Genomic DNA, 18,787 nt, shown 5'->3' on the forward strand with positions numbered 1-18,787 from the left:
CTGGTGTATGCCCAAGAATGGTGACAGTGAGTGCAATGTCAGCTGCTCTCTCTGAATCCCAGGCCTGGCTGAGCTGGGTTCCTGTATTGGTTAGCCACTGCTACATAACAAGCCACCACCAAACTCAGTAGCATGAAACAGTAAGCATATGTTAGTAATCTCTGGGTTAGTTGGGTGCTCTTCTGGTCTTTGCAGGATTCACTCATGTGTCTGTGGTCACAGTGTGTTGAGTCTGCAGTGCTGTTAATCTTGGCTGGGTCTCTCACATATGTGGAGGTCAGCTGGCTTTGAGCTGGTCCAAGTGGTTACTGCAATCACATTTGATGACCAAATTAAGGCATCCATCTAGCCAAAGGCATCCTATATAATAAAAGCCGAATATGCAAATCAACCAAACAGCGGAATGACTGACATGCACTGACCACCAGGGGACAGATGTTCAACATAGGAGCTGCCCCCAGCCTTCAGGCCCCAGGCAGGTGCCAGAGGGGGCTTCCCTCCCCCTCCCCCCGATCGCCCTGCTGGTCGCCCCACAGATCAGCCCTGATCACTGCCCAGGCCTAGGGACCCTACCTGTGCATGAATTTCATGCACCGGGCCTCTAGTAAGGAAATAAATGTCTGTTGTTGATGAAAGGAGCTGCAAGATCACATTGCAGAGGGTGTGGATATTTAGGGGGAGTGTGGAGAACTGTGACCATTTTCTCAATCCACCTATCGCCATCTCTAATCTGGTTCTCCATCCTGGGAAGCCGGGGACTGGGGAAGAAATAGGTCAGGTGTTGGAAGGGTTTTTACAGTGATGGGTCAGCTCAGGCCCCAGTCTCTGATGTTCTTACACTGCCTTTTCCTCACTGCTGTCATCAGAAGTGAGGGCACCTTTTTGATTCACTGACCTTTGACTTTCTCCATGAAGGCATGCTTCTTGTCAAACCACTAATGGCAATGAATGGAGAGTTGCTTCTTCTTATCTTAAAACAACACAACAGTCCTGATCAGATTTGCTGGTCAGGAAATCCAGTCTCCACAGTCATCATTCACTCTTTTATTTTTTTAATTTTATTACATTTATTGCAGTGACATTGGTTAATAAAATTATATAGGTTTCAAGTGTACAATCATCTGCATATTGCATTATGTGTTCACCACCCAAAGTCAAGTTCCTCCTGTCACCATATATTTGACCCTTTTATCCTCTTCTACCTCCCCTCCACCACCCTTCCCCTCTGGTAACCACCATACCGTTGTCTGTGTCTATGAGTTTTTGTCTGTTCATTTATTGTTTGCAGTTTTATATCCCACATATAAGTGAAAACATACAGTACTTGGCTTTTTCCATCTAACTTACTTCAGTTAGCATGATATTCTCAATATCGCTCACTCTTGCTAACTCATGTGAATCACCTCTTCATTATTTCAAGGTGTAACAATCACAGTACTTTTAAAGAAATCCCTTCCACACCAGCACTGAGCCACCAACTGTGCACTTTTGTACAAATTTAGCGGAGTCAGCGGACTTAAAATTGCTATTGTCTTACTGTGGAGCCACACACCCTTCTTGTAGTGGCTGCCCAGTTCACAACTTTAGCTCCATCTTTGGGTGCACAGGGGTGGGCCTCAGCCTGGCCTGCCCAATAGGAGCCATTCCCCATTGCTAACTAATTCAGGGACAGCTCCTGACCTGGCCAGGCCCATCACCTGGTAATTAATTAAGAATTCTGAGCTGAGATACACAAAGCCACAGGGTGCCGGCAGCAGAATCAGGTCCAAGGCAGCGGGGATCTGAGGAGGAATGAGGCCTCCAGGGTGGCCCCATTTCTTGGGCTTCCCTGGGCCTCACGGTTCAACAATTTCATGGATTCCATGAGATTCCCCAATATTCGTTCAAAAAATCTCTCTTTTTTTTTTAAATGTAGCTAACCAGAATTGATTTCTGTTGCTTACAACCCATAGACCCATAACATGCCTCTAAAAACCTAAAAACTTGACTGTTTAAATAGCTCATGGTCTGTACTTCACTGTTGTTTCAGAGAGTGGGGGAGGGGGGACGGAGCGGGGGGAGAATAGCCAACATACATAGAAATATGTGAAATGGACAGATCTTTTGTCCCTGAAATTCAACTTTAGGAGTTTACCTCACAGATACACCATCCATGTGGAAAGTGACAGATGTATAAGAATGTTCACTAAGGCATTGTTTTTAATAGTAAAATATTGGAAACAAGCAAATGCTCACCAACAGAAAACACACCAGCTCTTATGGTGCTTTCAACCACTGAACCCCCACGGGTAGGGTCCTTCCCTTGGGTGGGAGCCCACAGATGAACTTGACAGTGAGGTGAGCTAAAAGGGAAAAAGGCACAGGGGACAGATCACATATAATTATTTCTCCTAAATCTAATCAGGTGTTCAAATTCTTCCTGCTTCTCTGAAGAATAACATCTCTTTTTCCCCTTCCTTCTTAAAACTGTGTCCTCTCATCTTTCTCTGCCCTCAAATTCACTGAGAAGAAGGGGAAAATGTCTGTGAACTTCATTCATGGCACATTCATTCTTTCATTAACTCATGACCATGTCAGTGCCAGGCACAGAGCCAGCAGCTGGGGTCCAACTGTGGCCAAAACAGATGAGGTCTCTGTCCTCATGGAATTGCATTCTAGGTGGGAAAAGCATGAGTGCAAATATATAAGCAGGTAAATAAGATAGGTAATGATACCTTGTCATGAGAAATCTAAAAAACGCAAACAAGTTGCTGGGGTCAAGTGAGGAGGCTGACAGTGGAGAAATGTCAGGGGTGGTCAGAGATGGCCTCACTGAAGAGGTGACCTTAAAGCCCGTTGTTGAACGACAAGAAGGAGCCAGCCCAATGGAGGTCCAGGGAAGAGAGTTTCAGGCCGTGGGAACAGTAAGCGCAAAGGCCCCGAGGTGGGAAAGGACCAGGCATGTTGGATGGAAGCCCATATTGCCATGTGTGGAGGGCAAAGTGGAAGCAGGAAGAAAAGAGGTGTGAGAGGCAGTCAAGGCCATCTGACATCTCCTGTAGACTCATTGACCTATTTACTCACTAGCTTATCACGAATCTCGTCCGGGGCCAGCATAAAGGCCTCTGATGTCACCAGCTTGTGTCCAGTGCTCCAGCCCCTCCTAGACCACCTGAACAGACTTCCAAAGCATAAATACTTCATCGCTCAGGTCAACCAGATGGCTCAAGTCTGGCAGTTCAGCAGGAAATCTGTTTTCTATTACAACTTACTCTATGTAGCTAATTTTCCTATTCTATGTGGTTGACACTCAACAGGTCTTGTTGATAACTTGCTCCAAATAACTGAATATTCAACAGTTCCTTACTTCACTCTGTACAGACTGGATTCAAATCCCATCTCATCACTCATGATCTATGTGACTTTGGAGACAGTTTATCTCTCTGTGCCTCAATTTCCACATATGCAAAGAGAGACAAATAATGATACCTACTTCATGGGGATGCTGTAAGACTTAAATTCAGGAACATGTGTGAAGTGCTTGACTGCACGCTCTAAGCCTTAATAGCTGTTGCTGACTATTCTTTGTTATTTTGGGAGAAGTCCTTTCTGTTTTCTTAACAGGGGAACCTCTCTAACTGCCCTCCCCCTGCCCACCCCCTGTGTTCTGGTTACTCTGGAGAAGTGTGAACTTTGACACTGAGGCATATTTAACTTGAGGAGGTAGAGGGCACCAGTGGTGTTTGCCATGAGAAGGCTTATCTGCCTGCTGTGTGAACTGGCCAGGCTGCTCGCAGATGCATGTCTGTGGATAATTCATGACGGCCTCACAGAGGCTGGATCTTACAGGGCGGGGTGTGTAACCTTCAGAGGACCTGGGGAAACCCAGCAGATGTGACCGTGTGTGGTGACATGGGCTTTAGAGTCTCCTGAACCCAGCTATTCAAAATACAGTGGACCTGGCTGGTGTGGCTCAATTGGTTGAGCATTGTCCTGTGCACCCGAAGGTGCAGATTCGATTCCTGGTCGGGCACATGCCTGGGTTGCAGGCTCAATCCCCAGTGGGGAGCATGCAGGAGGCAGGGAATCACTGTTTAGATCTCACATCCATGTTTCTCTCTCTTCCTTCCTCTCTCTCTAAAAATCAATAAAAATATATTTTTTAAAAATTATAGTAAGATAATAGAATAATTGCTGCTGTTTTTTAAAAAATATATTTTTATTGATTTCAGAGAGGAAGGGAGAGGGGGGGGAGAGAGAGAGAGAGAGAGAGAGAGAGAATTCAATGATGAGAGAGAATCATTGATCAGCTGTCTCCTGCACGCCCTACACTGGGGATCAAGCCTGCAACCCAGACATGTGCCCTGACCGAGAATCGAATGGTGACTTCCTGATTTTTAGGTTGACTCAGCCACTGAGCCATGCTGGCCGGGCTGCTATTGTTTTAAACCACTATGTTTTGAGTTGGTTCATTACGCAGTAGATAACTGAGACAGGGAGTTAATGGGGAATTGTGGTCAGAGGCTATTGTGGGGGCTGTTGAATCTATCTCCAGAGCTCATGTCCTTGGGTATTACCAGACTGCCAGAGTCAGAGACAAGACAGAGACAGAGACTGAGACAGAGAGAGGAGGTGTTTCTTAGTCAGACACTCCCATGTACATTCATGTATGTGAGGGCACATCCATCTGTTCTCAGCAGGAAATGCTACCCTCCAGTTTGCTGCTGTGACCTCACTAGAACTTGCATACTGCTTAGTGATGAAATAGGAAATCAGAAAGTGGGGCCCACTTGGCTCACAAGCACATGCACAGGCTCATAGGTACAAAGTTGGGGACTTTGGACCCCCTTTTAATCAAGCATTCTTTCCTCTTCCCAGGCTTGTGGGAAGATTGGACCACTATTATTAACCTCGTTCTGTGTATTTGTGCAGATTAAGCTATTAAGTGCACACAGCATGTTTTATCATCACCTGCTGTTTCCTTGAGGTGGCGTCCAGACGATAAAGCTGCGGTATAAAAGCCGGCCTGGGCACTGGATCCAGAGGGAGAGGAAGCCTGGACCGTCTACAGGGTAAGTCCCCCTTGCCATTCTCCCATGATCTGTGGAGGAGAGGCCGGGCGAATAGCCTGGCATCCCTGAGTCTGCTCATTGCCCTGGCACCACTTGATGAGGCTGGTAACATCTGAATGTATTGCAGATGGTGAGCATCTGGGCAATCGCGCTCTTTCTGCTGGGAGCAGCCCAAGGTGAGAAACAGCACACCTGCCCCCTGGGGAGAACTGGAGCCCAACATCTCAGCTCTGGCCAGAGAAACTGAGGCAGCTGGGAACAACTTTAGATCCAGAAAGAGGCGGGTGGGGCTGGCACTACCTGGGAGCGAGGCCATTGTGAGGGGACCTGCTTTGCAGCATCTCCCCAGCATCCTGCCTTCATGCCCGGGGTGCCCTAGGCCAGACTTTTCTAGGGAAAGCATTAAACATCTGCCCGAATTAACAAACTGACTTACCAGTGCCCGTCCCCACGTTTGTTAGATAAATATATATGAAGAGCTGAGATGGGACACAGACCTTTGACTCAGTGGGACTGGTCCCGGACCAGAAGGTGGCACTAGGGGCAAGAAAATACGGGTGGGGCAGAGGTGGGTGTCTGCACGGTCTTCAGACTGTCCCCAGGCGGGGGAGTGACCAGGCTGAGCAGCAATGACGTCCCAGATGCCAGGTCCAGAGTTAACCCTTGAGCAAGCCACCTTTCTCCACAGGAAAGGAAATCTGCTATGGTCAGCTCGGCTGCTTTTCCGACTCTGAGCCCTGGGGTGGGACTGTGATCAGGCCCCTGAAAGTCCTTCCCTGGAGCCCCGAGAAGATCGGCACCCGCTTCCTGCTCTACACCAACGAGAACCCAGACACCTTCCAGGTGAGGCCGCTGTCATTTCAACACCATTGTAGCCGGGGGAGGGGCTGTGCCCACCCCGCACACCAGGAGTTTCTTCCCTCTGTACCTACCTCCTCCAGAGCACTGCCCCACCCCAGCCCTCAGCTGCACCCTCACGCCTGGACAGAGTAGGTGTTCAGTAAAAAGTTGGCTTGAATGAATGAATGGCTCACATTCCCCAGAACCTCTAGCTAGGTACGGGATTCAGTTTGGGGCGATGAGCTTACCAAAGAATGCTGGGAAAGGTATGACCTTGAGCCATAATCCAGACCCAGTGGAGGCAGTGAGTCCTGACATGAGAAGATGGGGCAGGAAAAGGGAGGTCAGGGTGGGCTTCATGGAAGAGGGGGCCTTTGTGCTACATCTTGGAAGGCTATAGCATTGGGACACGTAGAAAATGGAAGAGAGAGGCAGTCCTGAGTGGTTGGGCTGCCAAAACATGCAATCCCTCTGCGTTTGTCACAGAATCTCCTTCCCTCTGATCCATCAACGATTGAGGCATCGAATTTTCAAACAGACAGAAAGACCCGGTTCATCATCCATGGCTTCATAGACAAGGGCGATGAGAGCTGGGTGCTGAAGATGTGCAAGGTAGGGGCCAGCTCCCGTCCCGGTGGCCCGCTCTGCCAGCCGCGGCCACTGTGTCCCGCCAACGTCCCTGCATCCCTTTAAGCAGTCGCAGTAAATGAGCTCGAAAGGCAATTCAGCTCCTCTTTACGAAAGTAAAATTTCCTTTCCACTGGACTGCATCTGGAGCCCGAAATGATGACATCTGCTATGCGGACAGACGCGTCCTTGCTTCTGGCTAAATCAAGGTTAAGTGTTGTCGGCTGCCATGTCCAGTGAGGGCGCATGGAATTCCTGTCAAGGAGGAATTCTGTTCTTTTTGTTCAGATCTTTCCCCCGCCCCTGAGAGTCAGGCACGCATTGCTAGGGCCATTTCTGTGAGAATGAAAAACTGAGATTGGCCGGTGACTAAAAAGGCAGCATACAAACTGCCCACGTTGTATGTAACATAGCACCTGTTGGTCAGAAGAACAGGCAACAGGCAAACACACTCATGTGCACATGCATGCACATGCAAACACACAGACACACGGGACACATGTGCACAGGCACACACACAGAATATGCCATTCTCCCTTCTTTTTGTGTATACACGGTTCGGTCAACTTTCCTGGCACCGAAGCATTTGCCCAGCACACCATCAGTAACTCTGATCTATAACGCCACCGGGAAAAGTTACAAACCAGAAAATTGAAGGCATTCTGTGTTTGCCCGTGGCTTTCCAGGCATTTAACTCTGTCTCACCATGAATAAGCACTTTTGAGTATATGCTGTATGATATAGCTGATGCCCCAGTTCTCCAGAGGTTCCTCGGGGTTGCTTTAAAATAAAAGTCCTGCGGAAAAACCTCCTGTATCCCTGTGTGTGTGATCGCACAGATTAGGATCGTAGATGTGAAAAGATTCAGAGTGGATTTTACATTTGTAGGGCTGTTTTTCTTTTCTTTTCTTTTTAAAATATATTTTTATTGATTTCAGAGAGGAAGGGAGAGGGAGAGAGAGATAAACATCAATGATGCGAGAAACTCATTGATCGGCTGCCTCCTACCACTGGGGATCGAGCCTGCAACTCAGGCATTGTGCCCTTGACCGGAATCGGACCTGGAACCCTTCAGTCCGTAGGCTGATGCTCTATCCAGTGAGCCAAACCGGCCAGGGCTCTTTTCTTCTTTTAATCTTTATTGTTGAAAGAAGGACACATGCTCCCTTTTTCTCCCTATTGACCTATTCTAACCCAGCCCTGCCCTCCGCCCCAGGCCTTCACCACCCCATTGTCTGTGTCCAAGGGTTATGCATCTATGCATGCAAGTTCATTGGTTGATCTCTTCCCACCTACCCACCCTCCGCCGCCTTCCCTCTGAGGTCCCACATCTGTTCCATGCTTCCTGTCTCTGTAGGACCAGTTCAAATTCCAGCTGGCCATGCGCACTGCCTGGCGGGACTTCTAACCTTCGATGATCAGTTCCTTTAACCTCCAGGAAGTTTTCCTTTCAGAATTCTTCTTCTGCTTTAAAATCAGGGCAGTTCTATTTCTCAAATATGTCAGCATGTGTTCTCTCCATGAACTTCTATGCTTTCCTGACCCTAAAATCAGCAATGCTTCCCTCTACCGTCCAACTGAGTCAATGCCCAGCAGGCCGGGCTGAAGGCAAGCCTGGTGATTGGCAGCAGCGTTGCCAAGAGGCTGAAAGGGCCCCTCGAGGTCAGACCCACAAGGACATTTAGACACTGGCCCCCAGAGATTGCCCTTGAGGCCTTCCCTTTCCAAAATGGGGTTCTTTTAGTGATGGAATTGTTCCCCCACCTAAGCACCCTTATTGAATTTGGGGGGAGAAAACCAGAGTGGCCAGCTTTCCTATCAGCTGGAGAGAGAATCTGTTTGCATTCACCCGGGGTGACTCTTAACTGACAACAGGTTTCCCTACGTCTAGTTGATCTCAGCGCCCACCTGGCCAGGACAGGGCATGGCCAGTCGTAGCTGCTAGCAACGGTCCCTGAGCCCTGGCTGGATGTGGCTTCAAGGGCCGGAGCGCGGTAACGCCTGCTGTCTCCCACCAGAACATGTTCGAGGTGGAGGAGGTGAACTGCATCTGCGTGGACTGGAAGAAGGGCTCGCAGACCACCTACTCACAGGCCGTCAACAACGTGCGTGTGGTGGGCGCCCAGGTGGCCCAGATGCTGGACGTGCTCAAGGTGAGTGGAGGGGCCGGCGGGGCCGCCCGGGAAGCAGTCGGGGCCCCTGGCCTCACTTGGGTCAAGATGCCGCTGGCATTATAGATTTAAAGAAGAACGAGAGAGAATTGCTATTTCTCCTCGCGTCTTACTTCGAAAACTCTGAAAGTCGCCTTAGTGGATTTTCTGAGAGGATGGGAAAGCGCTAAGAGCTCACACTGGGGGCTTTTTAAAAATATATTTTTTTATTGATTTCAGAGAGTAAGGGAGAAGGAGAGAGAGACAGAAACATCAATCATTGACCGGCTGCCTTCTGCACGCCCCCTACGGGGGATTGAGCCTGCAACCGGGCATGTGCCCTTGATCAGAATCCAACCTGGGACCCTTCAGTCTGCAGGCCAACGCTCTATCCACTGAGCCAAACCGGCTAGGGCCACACTGGGGGCTTTTATATTGCCTTCGATTAACAGACAAGAAAGCTGCGGCCCAGAAAGCTTAGCTGGTTTGCCCCCTCAAAATCATAGAGCAGATGAATAGGAGTTATCTCTGGGCCCCCAAGCATCTAGCTCCAGGGGTCCCACTATACCAAGTGGGCTCTGTTTGGGGGAACAGGTTGTCCGGGGAGAGCCAGCGGAGCCAAAGGACTGTGCACAGTTAGCAGGTACCACTCCACCGGCCCGTTGTTGGGGGTCCTGCTGATGGCGGGGAACCCCTTCTGCACAATCAATTCAGCTGTGTCTTCCTTTTCCCTAATGCTTTGTCTAAGTCACTAATGTTCAGTGACTCTTTTGTCTACCAGATGAAGGTCCCAGCCACTTCTGTCTTACAGTTCAGGGGTCCATGAAAGAACCAACTGGTTCTAACTACCCCGCAGCAATCCAAAGCTGGGGTGTTTGTACGAGAGGCACTGGAGACCAATAAACGAGGATATTTGGGTGAACATCAGTGAGACCGACACTCATAACTCTATGTTATGTTTGTTCATCCACTATTTGGGGGGTACAGTGTCAGGAGCTGTGCTAGGAGGTGAAGAGGTTGGATGAGGGCCCAGGCCCTGGAGGAGCTTATAGTGGAGACTTGGCAATGGAGTGTGGTCAGGTTCTGGTGGGGCGAGTCCCGGGCTGTATGGAAGCAGGTGGGTGGGTGGGGCTGATCCGGATGGGGCAGGAGTGGGGCTGATGTGAGCTGTGTGGACGAGAGCTGGGCAAGTAGTTGGGGAGATAGACAACCCCAGGAAGAGAATTCTGAACCAGGCCCAGAGATCAGAGACCATGACATATTTGAGGGCCTGAAAGTTCCCCTAAAGGTTCGCTAGAGAAGAGTCTAGAAGGATACGTGTTGAGTCAGGAAAGCTCTGAGGCCCTGGTAATGAGCTTGAACTTGAAGCTAAGGGGAGAGGGAGCCACGGAAGGCCTCAGCAGAGGAGTGACAGTATCAGGTTTGAACGTCCCAAAAACCACCGCACAGAAATGTCCTCAAAATGCCATCTTCCCTCCGCAGACAAACTACAGCTACTCACCCTCCCAAGTTCACCTCATCGGCCACAGCCTGGGAGCCCACGTGGCCGGAGAGGCAGGGAGCAGGACTCCAGGCCTGGGCAGGATCACCGGTAAGGCCCAAGCGGCGGGTCCCTGGGTTTTTCCCCAGGAACCCCACGACATGGTACAGGACTGCAGCCCAGCTCAGAACGGGCCCCGAGGAGACTGTCCCCTTGGCCGCGGCAGGGAGCTTGCACCGAGCATTTCAGGAGGCCCCCTGGGAAACGGGGTGGTGGCTTCCTTCCTCTTTGTTTTCTCTGCTACTTCTGCCTCTGTCCCTGTCCCTTCTCTCTAAAACCAGGTCTCCTGGTGATGTGGGTTCCTCAGCAGGACTGGGCACCCAGGAAAAGGCAGCGTTAGGCTGGTATGAACGTGGGCTGGTATAATTCAGAAGGGTCCATATTGTTCATCTGCCCTTCCCTATCCATGCCACTGGAGCCCTCCTGCAATGAGCAATTGAGACTCTGTGTCCAGGGGGCCATGGCACTGGACACTTTCCAGTGGTGGCACCCCTTTGGTTAGACGGTGCGTGGCCTGAGCAACTGTCCATCTCGGTCCTGTGGCCACCACAGCGAGGCCTATTGCCTGCAGCACTGACCATCTCTCTTAGGGTTGGATCCGGTAGAAGCAAGCTTCCAGGGCACTTCTGAAGAGGTCCGACTTGATCCCTCCGATGCTGCCTTTGTGGATGTGATCCACACGGATGCGGCTCCTCTGATCCCCTCCTTGGGTGAGGCCAACGATGCTCCAGCCGTGCGCATGTGCAATTGGGTTTTACCCAGGAGAGCCTTGCACTGGAGAAAAGCTCATTGTTGTTCCCAACATTTCAGGTTTTGGAACGAGTCAACTGATAGGTCACCTTGACTTCTTCCCCAATGGAGGAGAGGAGATGCCGGGATGCAAGAAGAACGCCTTGTCCCAGATTGTGGACCTGGACGGCATCTGGTCAGGTAAAGCCAGACTGGGGCACCGCCTTCCTGGGGTGAGCAGCGCCTTTCCCATAGTAGATCTTAACAAATAAAACACCCTGCTCTTTAAAAATATACACGCCCCCCCCTCCCGCTTCTAGACCTTATTTCTGAAAACATTAGCTATATATCATTTGTTATATCTAAGCTCTACTGATTTTGTACTTCCTTAAAACGTTGTGTGCAAGCAACAAAGAATTACCAAACCATTGCTTAAAGCTCTAAATCCAACAATAAATTGGTAGATACACATAACAAAGTAAGGAAAAACGATAAAAGTTAACATCCTGACTCAAAGAGTATGTGTCTGCCCATTTCTCCCTTAGGAGTCAGTGATATGCTTCAAGCTTATGCAAGTGGCTTCGTTTCAGTTTCCATGGCAAAACCATCTGCACAGTGAGAGTCACCATTCCTCAGTGTTGAGTCAAGAATGAGAAGCAATCACACCTTAGGAAGGGTTAGCGCGGAGACTGGGCTATTCGAGGTGGTTAGTCTTTGTCATTGATCAAGTGCCCCGGGATAAAGGGCATTCTTCAGACACAGCTGTGACTCTGTACCTAATAATGTTAAAAGTACGATGGATAGGCAAATTTTTCAGCCAGAAGCATCATTTGGCATCATATAGGTCAAAACCCTTAGTGATCTGACCAGATCTAAGGAGTACAGATTTTTATTGAACTCAATCAAAATGGCTTGGCAAGTATGGACACTATCAAAGCAAATATTAAGGATAAGACTTGTAGGTTTGTCTTTTATAGCTTTGTGAGAGTTTCTATGGCTAGCGCAGCCTAAACTATCTATCAGTGATGGCCAAGCAAGTTCAGCCCAGGCCTGGAAAGTAGGAATCTATCCCTTGGTAGGAGTTATGGAAGCCAAGGAGGATTGTAAGGAGTGAGGTGCTGGGAGAGTGGTAGGGATGCTCATATACAGCCACCTAAAGCTACTCAACCCTCCTTTTCATTTGCATGAAAGTGTTGTCACCCTGGTTTTAGCATGTCTAGGAGGTCAACGTCACATCTGGTTATGTCTTTAAGGACCTCCAGCTTGGTGCTTGGGACACAGGATGGCAGAGGGTAGAGGTGTGGACTCATGAACCACATGGGCTTGGGTTTAATTCCCAGCTCAGCCATTTACAAGCTGTACACTGAAATCTGAGTGTGTAAGCTATAGATCTTCCTGCAGTTAGGGATGGGATGGTATCCACCTCCTGGGAAGGGTGAGGAGGACGTGGACAATCCATGTGTCATTCTCAGTACCATTGCCCAGCACACAGACAGCACCCACTATGTGCTAACTGCATTAAGGTGGCTGGATTTGGGACTTCCTTACATTTCTGAAAATACAGTCCCACCTTGGAACCATCCCACTTGGAGAGGCAGAGAAGTTGTCACAGCTCTCTGACCACCTGTGCGGACTTCTCCATTTGTTCCCCCAGGAACCAAGGACTTTGTGGCTTGCAATCACCTAAGAAGCTACAAGTATTACACGGACAGCATCCTCAGTCCTGATGGGTTCACTGCGTATCCCTGCGCTTCCTACAGGGCCTTTAAGTCTGTGAGTTATTGCCCCACGCCGAGTCCCACTGTGGGTCCGTTGTCCAGCTGTGTTTGGAATCTGCGGTACCTGCTCTCCTGGTTCTGACCCTCCTCTCCTTGGTTTGACTGGCCCATCAGAGTTCCTGGTCCTGTGGGGCAGCGGGATACAAAGCTTTAGGCAGGCGGTGGCTAGCACTCTAGATGAGTCACGTGGGTGAGGAAGACTCTGGAAAATCAGAGAAAAGAGCAGTCCATTCGAGGATTTAGGAAGGCTGCCTGCAGGAGGCAATGTTTGACTCTGGCTGGTAAAATCACATTTTGGAGGCAGAGAAGGAGTGTCCATGTCTGGCCAGGGCAGAGCAAGAATAGAAGAATGTACAAGAGGTGAATTCACATGAGGTGCGAAGTGGTGGTGGGAGGAAAGACGGAGGCTGGGGTTCAATGCCAGGCCGGGACTTTGTGCTTATGCAGCCAGCAGCGAAGGGAGTGATGGAGGGAATGGCATTCTGGAGCCTGCCTGTTCTGGCTCATGAGAGCCGGTGGGAGCAGTCTCTTCCCACCGCCACATTCAGCGACATCATGTTGGTAGCCTGAAAATGGCCACCGTCGAGAGTATTTACACCAGGGAAATTGGCAAGCACTGCAATCGGGATTGGCTGGGTTTTTTTATTGTTGTTGCTCCGCAGTTGGCTGTTAATCATTCACCAGCACATCACTCCCTGGAAGGCATAATTGATCTAACACGGGGCCCACTATTTTCTAAATATGGGCATCCTTCTTTTCTAAAGCTCCCCAAGCAGTTCTAATGTAATGTACGCCAGGCGTGGGAAGGTAATTTTGAGATCATCTCTTCCAATCCCCTTCTGCTTACAAATGAAGAAGCTCAGACTGTAGAAGAATTGCTCCCCTGGACGTATGGATCTTAAAAGGACAAATTCACTCCTTACAGCCTGATGTATCTCTTCTCATTAGAACAAGTGCTTCCCCTGCCCAGACGAAGGGTGCCCGCAGATGGGCCACTACGCCGATAAATTTGCCGGCAAGGCGAGCCCGGAGCAGCAGAAATTCTTCCTGAACACGGGCGATTCCAGCAATTTTGCCCGTAAGTTGCACCTCGACTTTCCCTCCTGGGTAAAGAAAGCTTAGTTTCTGTTCTGAGCGAAGGGCTTGTCTCTGACCTGAAACATTTATGGACACATTTTTATTATCTTAGAAAAAGGACACTTCCACCCAAACCATCCCATTTAAGACTCGGCTGGGAGTTTAGAAAGAGCCTGCATTTCTTCTATTTTATTTCTGTGGCATGAAATGAGTGGAAGCAAATAGTATAACTAATGGGATAGCAGCAAGTTGCATGTCTCTGTGGCATCTACCCTGAATTTTTACTGCTCCACAGTTCATGGTCCCTTTTTACCATGTTTTAAATTAAATTTATTGGGGTGACATTGGGTAATAACATTAAATAGGTTTCAAGTGTACAATTGTACAAGTCTGTGATACATCACCTGTATATTGCATTGTGTGCCTACCACCCAAAGTCAGGTCTTCTTCCATCACCGTATATTTGACCCCCTTTACTCTTAAGATTATGTCACATATACACCTGCTCTTCTATTAATTCAGCAAATATTTACTTGTTACCAGCTCTTTGCTGGGCTGAGCCCCTTAAGAAGCCCAATTCCAGTCTCTCCATTCCCCTCCCACCCCCCATCCACCAGTACCTGGTACCCAGGGGCTGCCCCTCTGGTGGAGGGTGGATGGGAATAAGAAAGGGGTGATTTCTCTCAAAAACCTGCTGGATGGACTAGGTCACGGGGTACAAACAGGGCATGTTTGGGTCACTTTGCATGGACCCTGCCCATGATGGGTCCCTAAGATGTTTCACTGTAAAAAAGAGACTGTACTATATAAATACATGAATATAAAACCTGCCTCATATAGTCAGGTCAGGTTTACCGAGACATAATTCCTTATAGCAAAATTCACCCTTTGTAGTGGATAGGTCTATGAGTTTGGACAAATGACTAATCATGTAACTACCTCCACAATCAAGACGTAGGACGTTTCCATCACCAGGTACATTTTTTTAAAGACATTGGTTAATCAACCCTTCCCCTGATGTAGTGATGCATGAAATACTTGCCCATAGTTAACGACAACCTAAGCATTCACACACCTTGTATTAATTCCCTAACCAAAATTCATTGATGGAACACAGACTATGCTAGACACTGGGGGTGCGGGGAACAAGACACGCTGCGCATGAGATTTATAGCCCAACAGTGAAGACAGAACTGGAGCCAGCAGCTATAAGGGTGTTGTGCCTGGCGGGCCCTGACCACAGGGACAGGGACAATGTCTCTGAGGATGTGAAGGACAAATAGGAATTAAGCAAAAGATGTGTGTATGTGTGTGTGTTTTTAAAAAATATATGTTTATTGATTTCAGAGAGGAAGGGAGAGGGAGAGAGAGATAGAAACATCAATGATGAGAGAGAATCATTGATCAGCTGCTTGCTGCACACCCCCTACTGGGAATGGAGTCCACAACCCGGGCATGTGCCCTGGACCAGAATCCAACCCAGGACCCTTCAGTCTGCAGGCCGACGCTCTATCCACTGAGCCAAACCAGTTAGAGCTGTATGTGTGTTTGTTTATACAAAGGATGTGTGATGTGTGTGTACATGTGTATATGAGTGTGTGTTTGTGTATGTGAGTGTGTGGTTATATGTATATAGATTATGTTAGTTTGTGGTTATCTTATATAATAGAAGCCTAATATGCCATGTGTCTGACCGTTTGTTTGACCAGTCACTATGATGTGCACTGACCAGCAGGGGGCAGACGCTCAGACTGGTAGGATAGCTTGCTGCTGGGGTACGACTGATTGGGACTGGGCGAGGTGGGCCAGACACGCCCTGGAGTCCTCCCGCAGTCCCTCCCCAGCCCCAATCATGCACCGATGGGGTCCCTCAGTCTGGCCTGCGCCCTCTCACAATCTGGGACTCCTTGGGGGATGTAGGAGAGCCAGTTTCAGCCCGATCCCCGCAGGCCAGGCCGAAGGACCCTGCCCTCTCCAGGCTCCCAGGACTGCACTGCTGAGCTAGAGTTCCAGGTGAGGGCATGAGCGTCTTTTCTCTTTTCACCTTAACTCATGGGACTGTCACTCAGAACAGCCCTATCCCAGAGAACTTTCTGCAGTGAAAGAAGAGGCATTAACCCCATGCGGCAATGTAGCACTCAGCATGTGGCTAGTGAAACTGCAGAACTAAACTTGTAATTTGATTTAATTGTATTTCCATTTCAGCAGCCATGTCTGGCTAGTGGCCCCTTGACTGGGCCATGCAGATCTGAAGGGAGACACTGCTAAATACATATTTCCCCTCAGGGCCTACTTTGAGCTGCAGATTAACACGTAGAATCTCTTACACTTCGATGCCTCCATCGATGTAAGGGACAGAGACAGGCATCTGAGATGTGGGTCAAGTATTTTGTGCATGAATAACCCGAACTCTTCCATCCCCTGTGCAGGCTGGAGATACGGGGTTTCCGTCACCGTGTCTGGGAGAATGGTCACTGGTCAGGTCAAAGTTGCTCTGTTTGGAAGTAAGGGTAACACTCACCAATATGACATCTTCAGGTAAATTTCCTATCTTAGCGCCCCATCTCATCTGATGACATACAGGGCCTTCAGATCCATCACTTAAATGCTCATCTCTTTATCTGTCAATGGATTTTAAATTCTTTCCTTTGTGAACTGAAGTTCATTTCAGACTCCCACTAATAACTTTTCCCCTCTATTATAAATCCAGGCATTTCATTCTCTCACGCAATAGATCATATTTTTAAAACAAATCTAATTATTACTCCAGATATCATGCTTTCTATTTTGTTTAGTAGCATGTGCTTACATTAAAACAAGTGGATAACTTGTCACTATATAAATAATTCTTCCAGAAAAAAAAACCATGTGAAGGAATTATATAATTTTCTATAAGAAAGTTTTGAAGAGAAATTGACCTGAGTTTGAGTAACCATCACTTAAATAATGGTTTGATTTCTGGCTTTCCCATGTCTCCATCCTTTATTGGGGAATCAATTTGGAAAAATACTCTCATTAATTCAGAGTAGGAAAGAGTGGCGTGGCCTTATTTGGTCACTGGAAGTTGTTTCTGTGAAGAAAAATGCTCCTATTTCTCTTTCAAGGGGGGTCATCAAACCAGGCTCCACCCATTCCAATGAGTTTGACGCAGATGTGGACGTGGGAACAATTCAGAAAGTCAAGTTCATTTGGAATAACCATGTGATAAACCCCACCCTCCCCAAAGTGGGTGCATCCAAGATCACCGTGCAAAAGGGAGAAGAGAAGACTGTGTATGTATCTTTGCCGGCTTGTGCCTAAGGGTGTTTGCTGAGATTCCTGTTTGTAGGGACAGCTCAGCCCAAAAAGTCAAGTTATGGAAGGCAAGGTCAAGACAGGTCTGAAGTGGGACTCTACCACAGAAATGTGGCCGATGGCATCAGATATTTGCTTCTTGGTTCTTCCATTTGTTAACGGAGAGCCTTCTGTGCCTCGGTTCCCTCTCCTGTGATGTAAGACTCGTGAGGATCCCACTGCGTGTCATTAAGAGCTCAATGTACTGTAGCTACTAGACTGGTCAGCCGGGTCCCCGGGGGTGAGCCCAGCTGGAAACCAGTGTTTGTGCAGGGCCTGCATGTGCTTATGGAGGAGAAGAGGGGACAGAGGACCCAGAGACCAGGGCCACTTCTGAGTAACAGCTGGCCTGTCCCAGAGCCCAGCTGCCTGTCACTGGCAGCCCAGAAGGCAAACACTTCCCCAGTGATTGGCTGAGGCTATAACCCTAGCACTTCCCTCCTTGCTTTGGAATTGTGAATCAGCAAATCCCTTTGCTGAACAAGTCCAATCACCACATAAGCAAGCCCAGCACTTAAAGAGGGCTCCTTTTCTCCACAGGTACAACTTCTGTAGCACAGACACTGTGAGGGAAGACGTCCTGCTCACTCTCACGCCCTGTTAGACGCCAGGCACAATTGGTCGCTGTGTTAACATCAATAAAATCCAATGATGCATCAGTCTCCGCACAGTCTGTCTCTGATATCAGCTGCCCCCTGCAGGGACATTTGGGAACGGAACATCTTAAAACTCCCAAATGTCCTGAGCATTTCCATCTGTTTGGGTTTCTTGCCGTTGACTTCTGACCACATACCCTTTCCCTCAGCTTCCTTGGTCCTCATGGCCACTGTTCCCGCCTCACCTGAGAGGTGGGTGTTTGTGCCTCAGCAAAGCCTTTCATCAGACAGGGGAGGAAACTGAGGCTCATGTTGGGGTCTTGCTGTTCAAGCACACAGGGTGAATCAGAGTCCCCTCAGGACTGAGGGCCGGGCCCCTAACTCCAACTCCACATCTCCTCCCCGACTCTGCCATCACCTTGAGGGATCATGGAAGGCATGAAACACCATACTGTGGCATGTGAAAGACCATGCTGTGTCATGGGAAGGACCATGCTATGACGTGGCCTTCGTGGTGGTAAATTCTGTGGTGATGGGACCACTTGGTGGCCCGGCTCTTGGTGAGGCATAGGGCTCCAGCATCCAGAGGCTGTGATGGGCACATTTGCGCAGCACGGACAGGCTCCCAGGCCCCTGTCCCTGGGCCGGCTGCCTCGGAGCCCTCTCTACCTGCCTGGCAGGCGCCACCCCCGGGCAGCTCAGCACTGAGGACGAAAGGCTTCTAAGAGGAGGGACACTTCCTGTCACTCTATGGTCCCAAACCACCAAGGAGCCCTCAGCGGCTCCGACCTCCCTGTGGGCCCCCCCACACAGGTGTTCTTCTCCTGGGAGGGGGGTATTCTTTAAGGTGGCCCGGCCTGTCCTGTGATCATCCCCAGGGGGCTGTGCAGGTCTAGGCAAGTCACCCCTCCCCAGAGTGGCTCCCCTCTTGGCCACCAGACCTCGCATCCCACACGGCGGTTCCAGTGGATGTTGTGAGGGATAAAGGAGCGACGGTAGTGAGGGCCTCACAATGCAGGGCATGAGGCAAGTGCTCAATGAAAGTGGTAATGATGAGGGTGGGCGC

At 49.2% G+C, this 18,787-nt stretch overlaps 1 protein-coding gene across 1 annotated transcript; it reads left to right on the forward strand.

The window, feature by feature from the left end:
• Positions 1 to 5,178: 5,178 nt before the first annotated feature.
• On the forward strand, positions 5,179 to 17,729 carry PNLIPRP1 (pancreatic lipase related protein 1; the record flags this gene model as incomplete). The annotated part of the gene is made up of 12 exons (XM_079792991.1): positions 5,179 to 5,227; positions 5,740 to 5,894; positions 6,378 to 6,503; positions 8,537 to 8,671; positions 10,151 to 10,259; positions 10,799 to 10,918; positions 11,019 to 11,138; positions 12,592 to 12,710; positions 13,664 to 13,793; positions 16,222 to 16,330; positions 16,897 to 17,064; positions 17,666 to 17,729. 12 exons carry the CDS (start codon positions 5,179 to 5,181, stop codon positions 17,727 to 17,729), a joined length of 1,404 nt encoding a protein of 467 aa, XP_079649117.1.
• Between the last annotated feature and the right edge of the window lie 1,058 nt (positions 17,730 to 18,787).

This window comes from Cnephaeus nilssonii (genome assembly GCF_951640355.1).
Source record: "Cnephaeus nilssonii genome assembly, chromosome: 16".
In the NCBI taxonomy this organism is placed as follows: Eukaryota; Metazoa; Chordata; class Mammalia; order Chiroptera; family Vespertilionidae; genus Cnephaeus; species Cnephaeus nilssonii.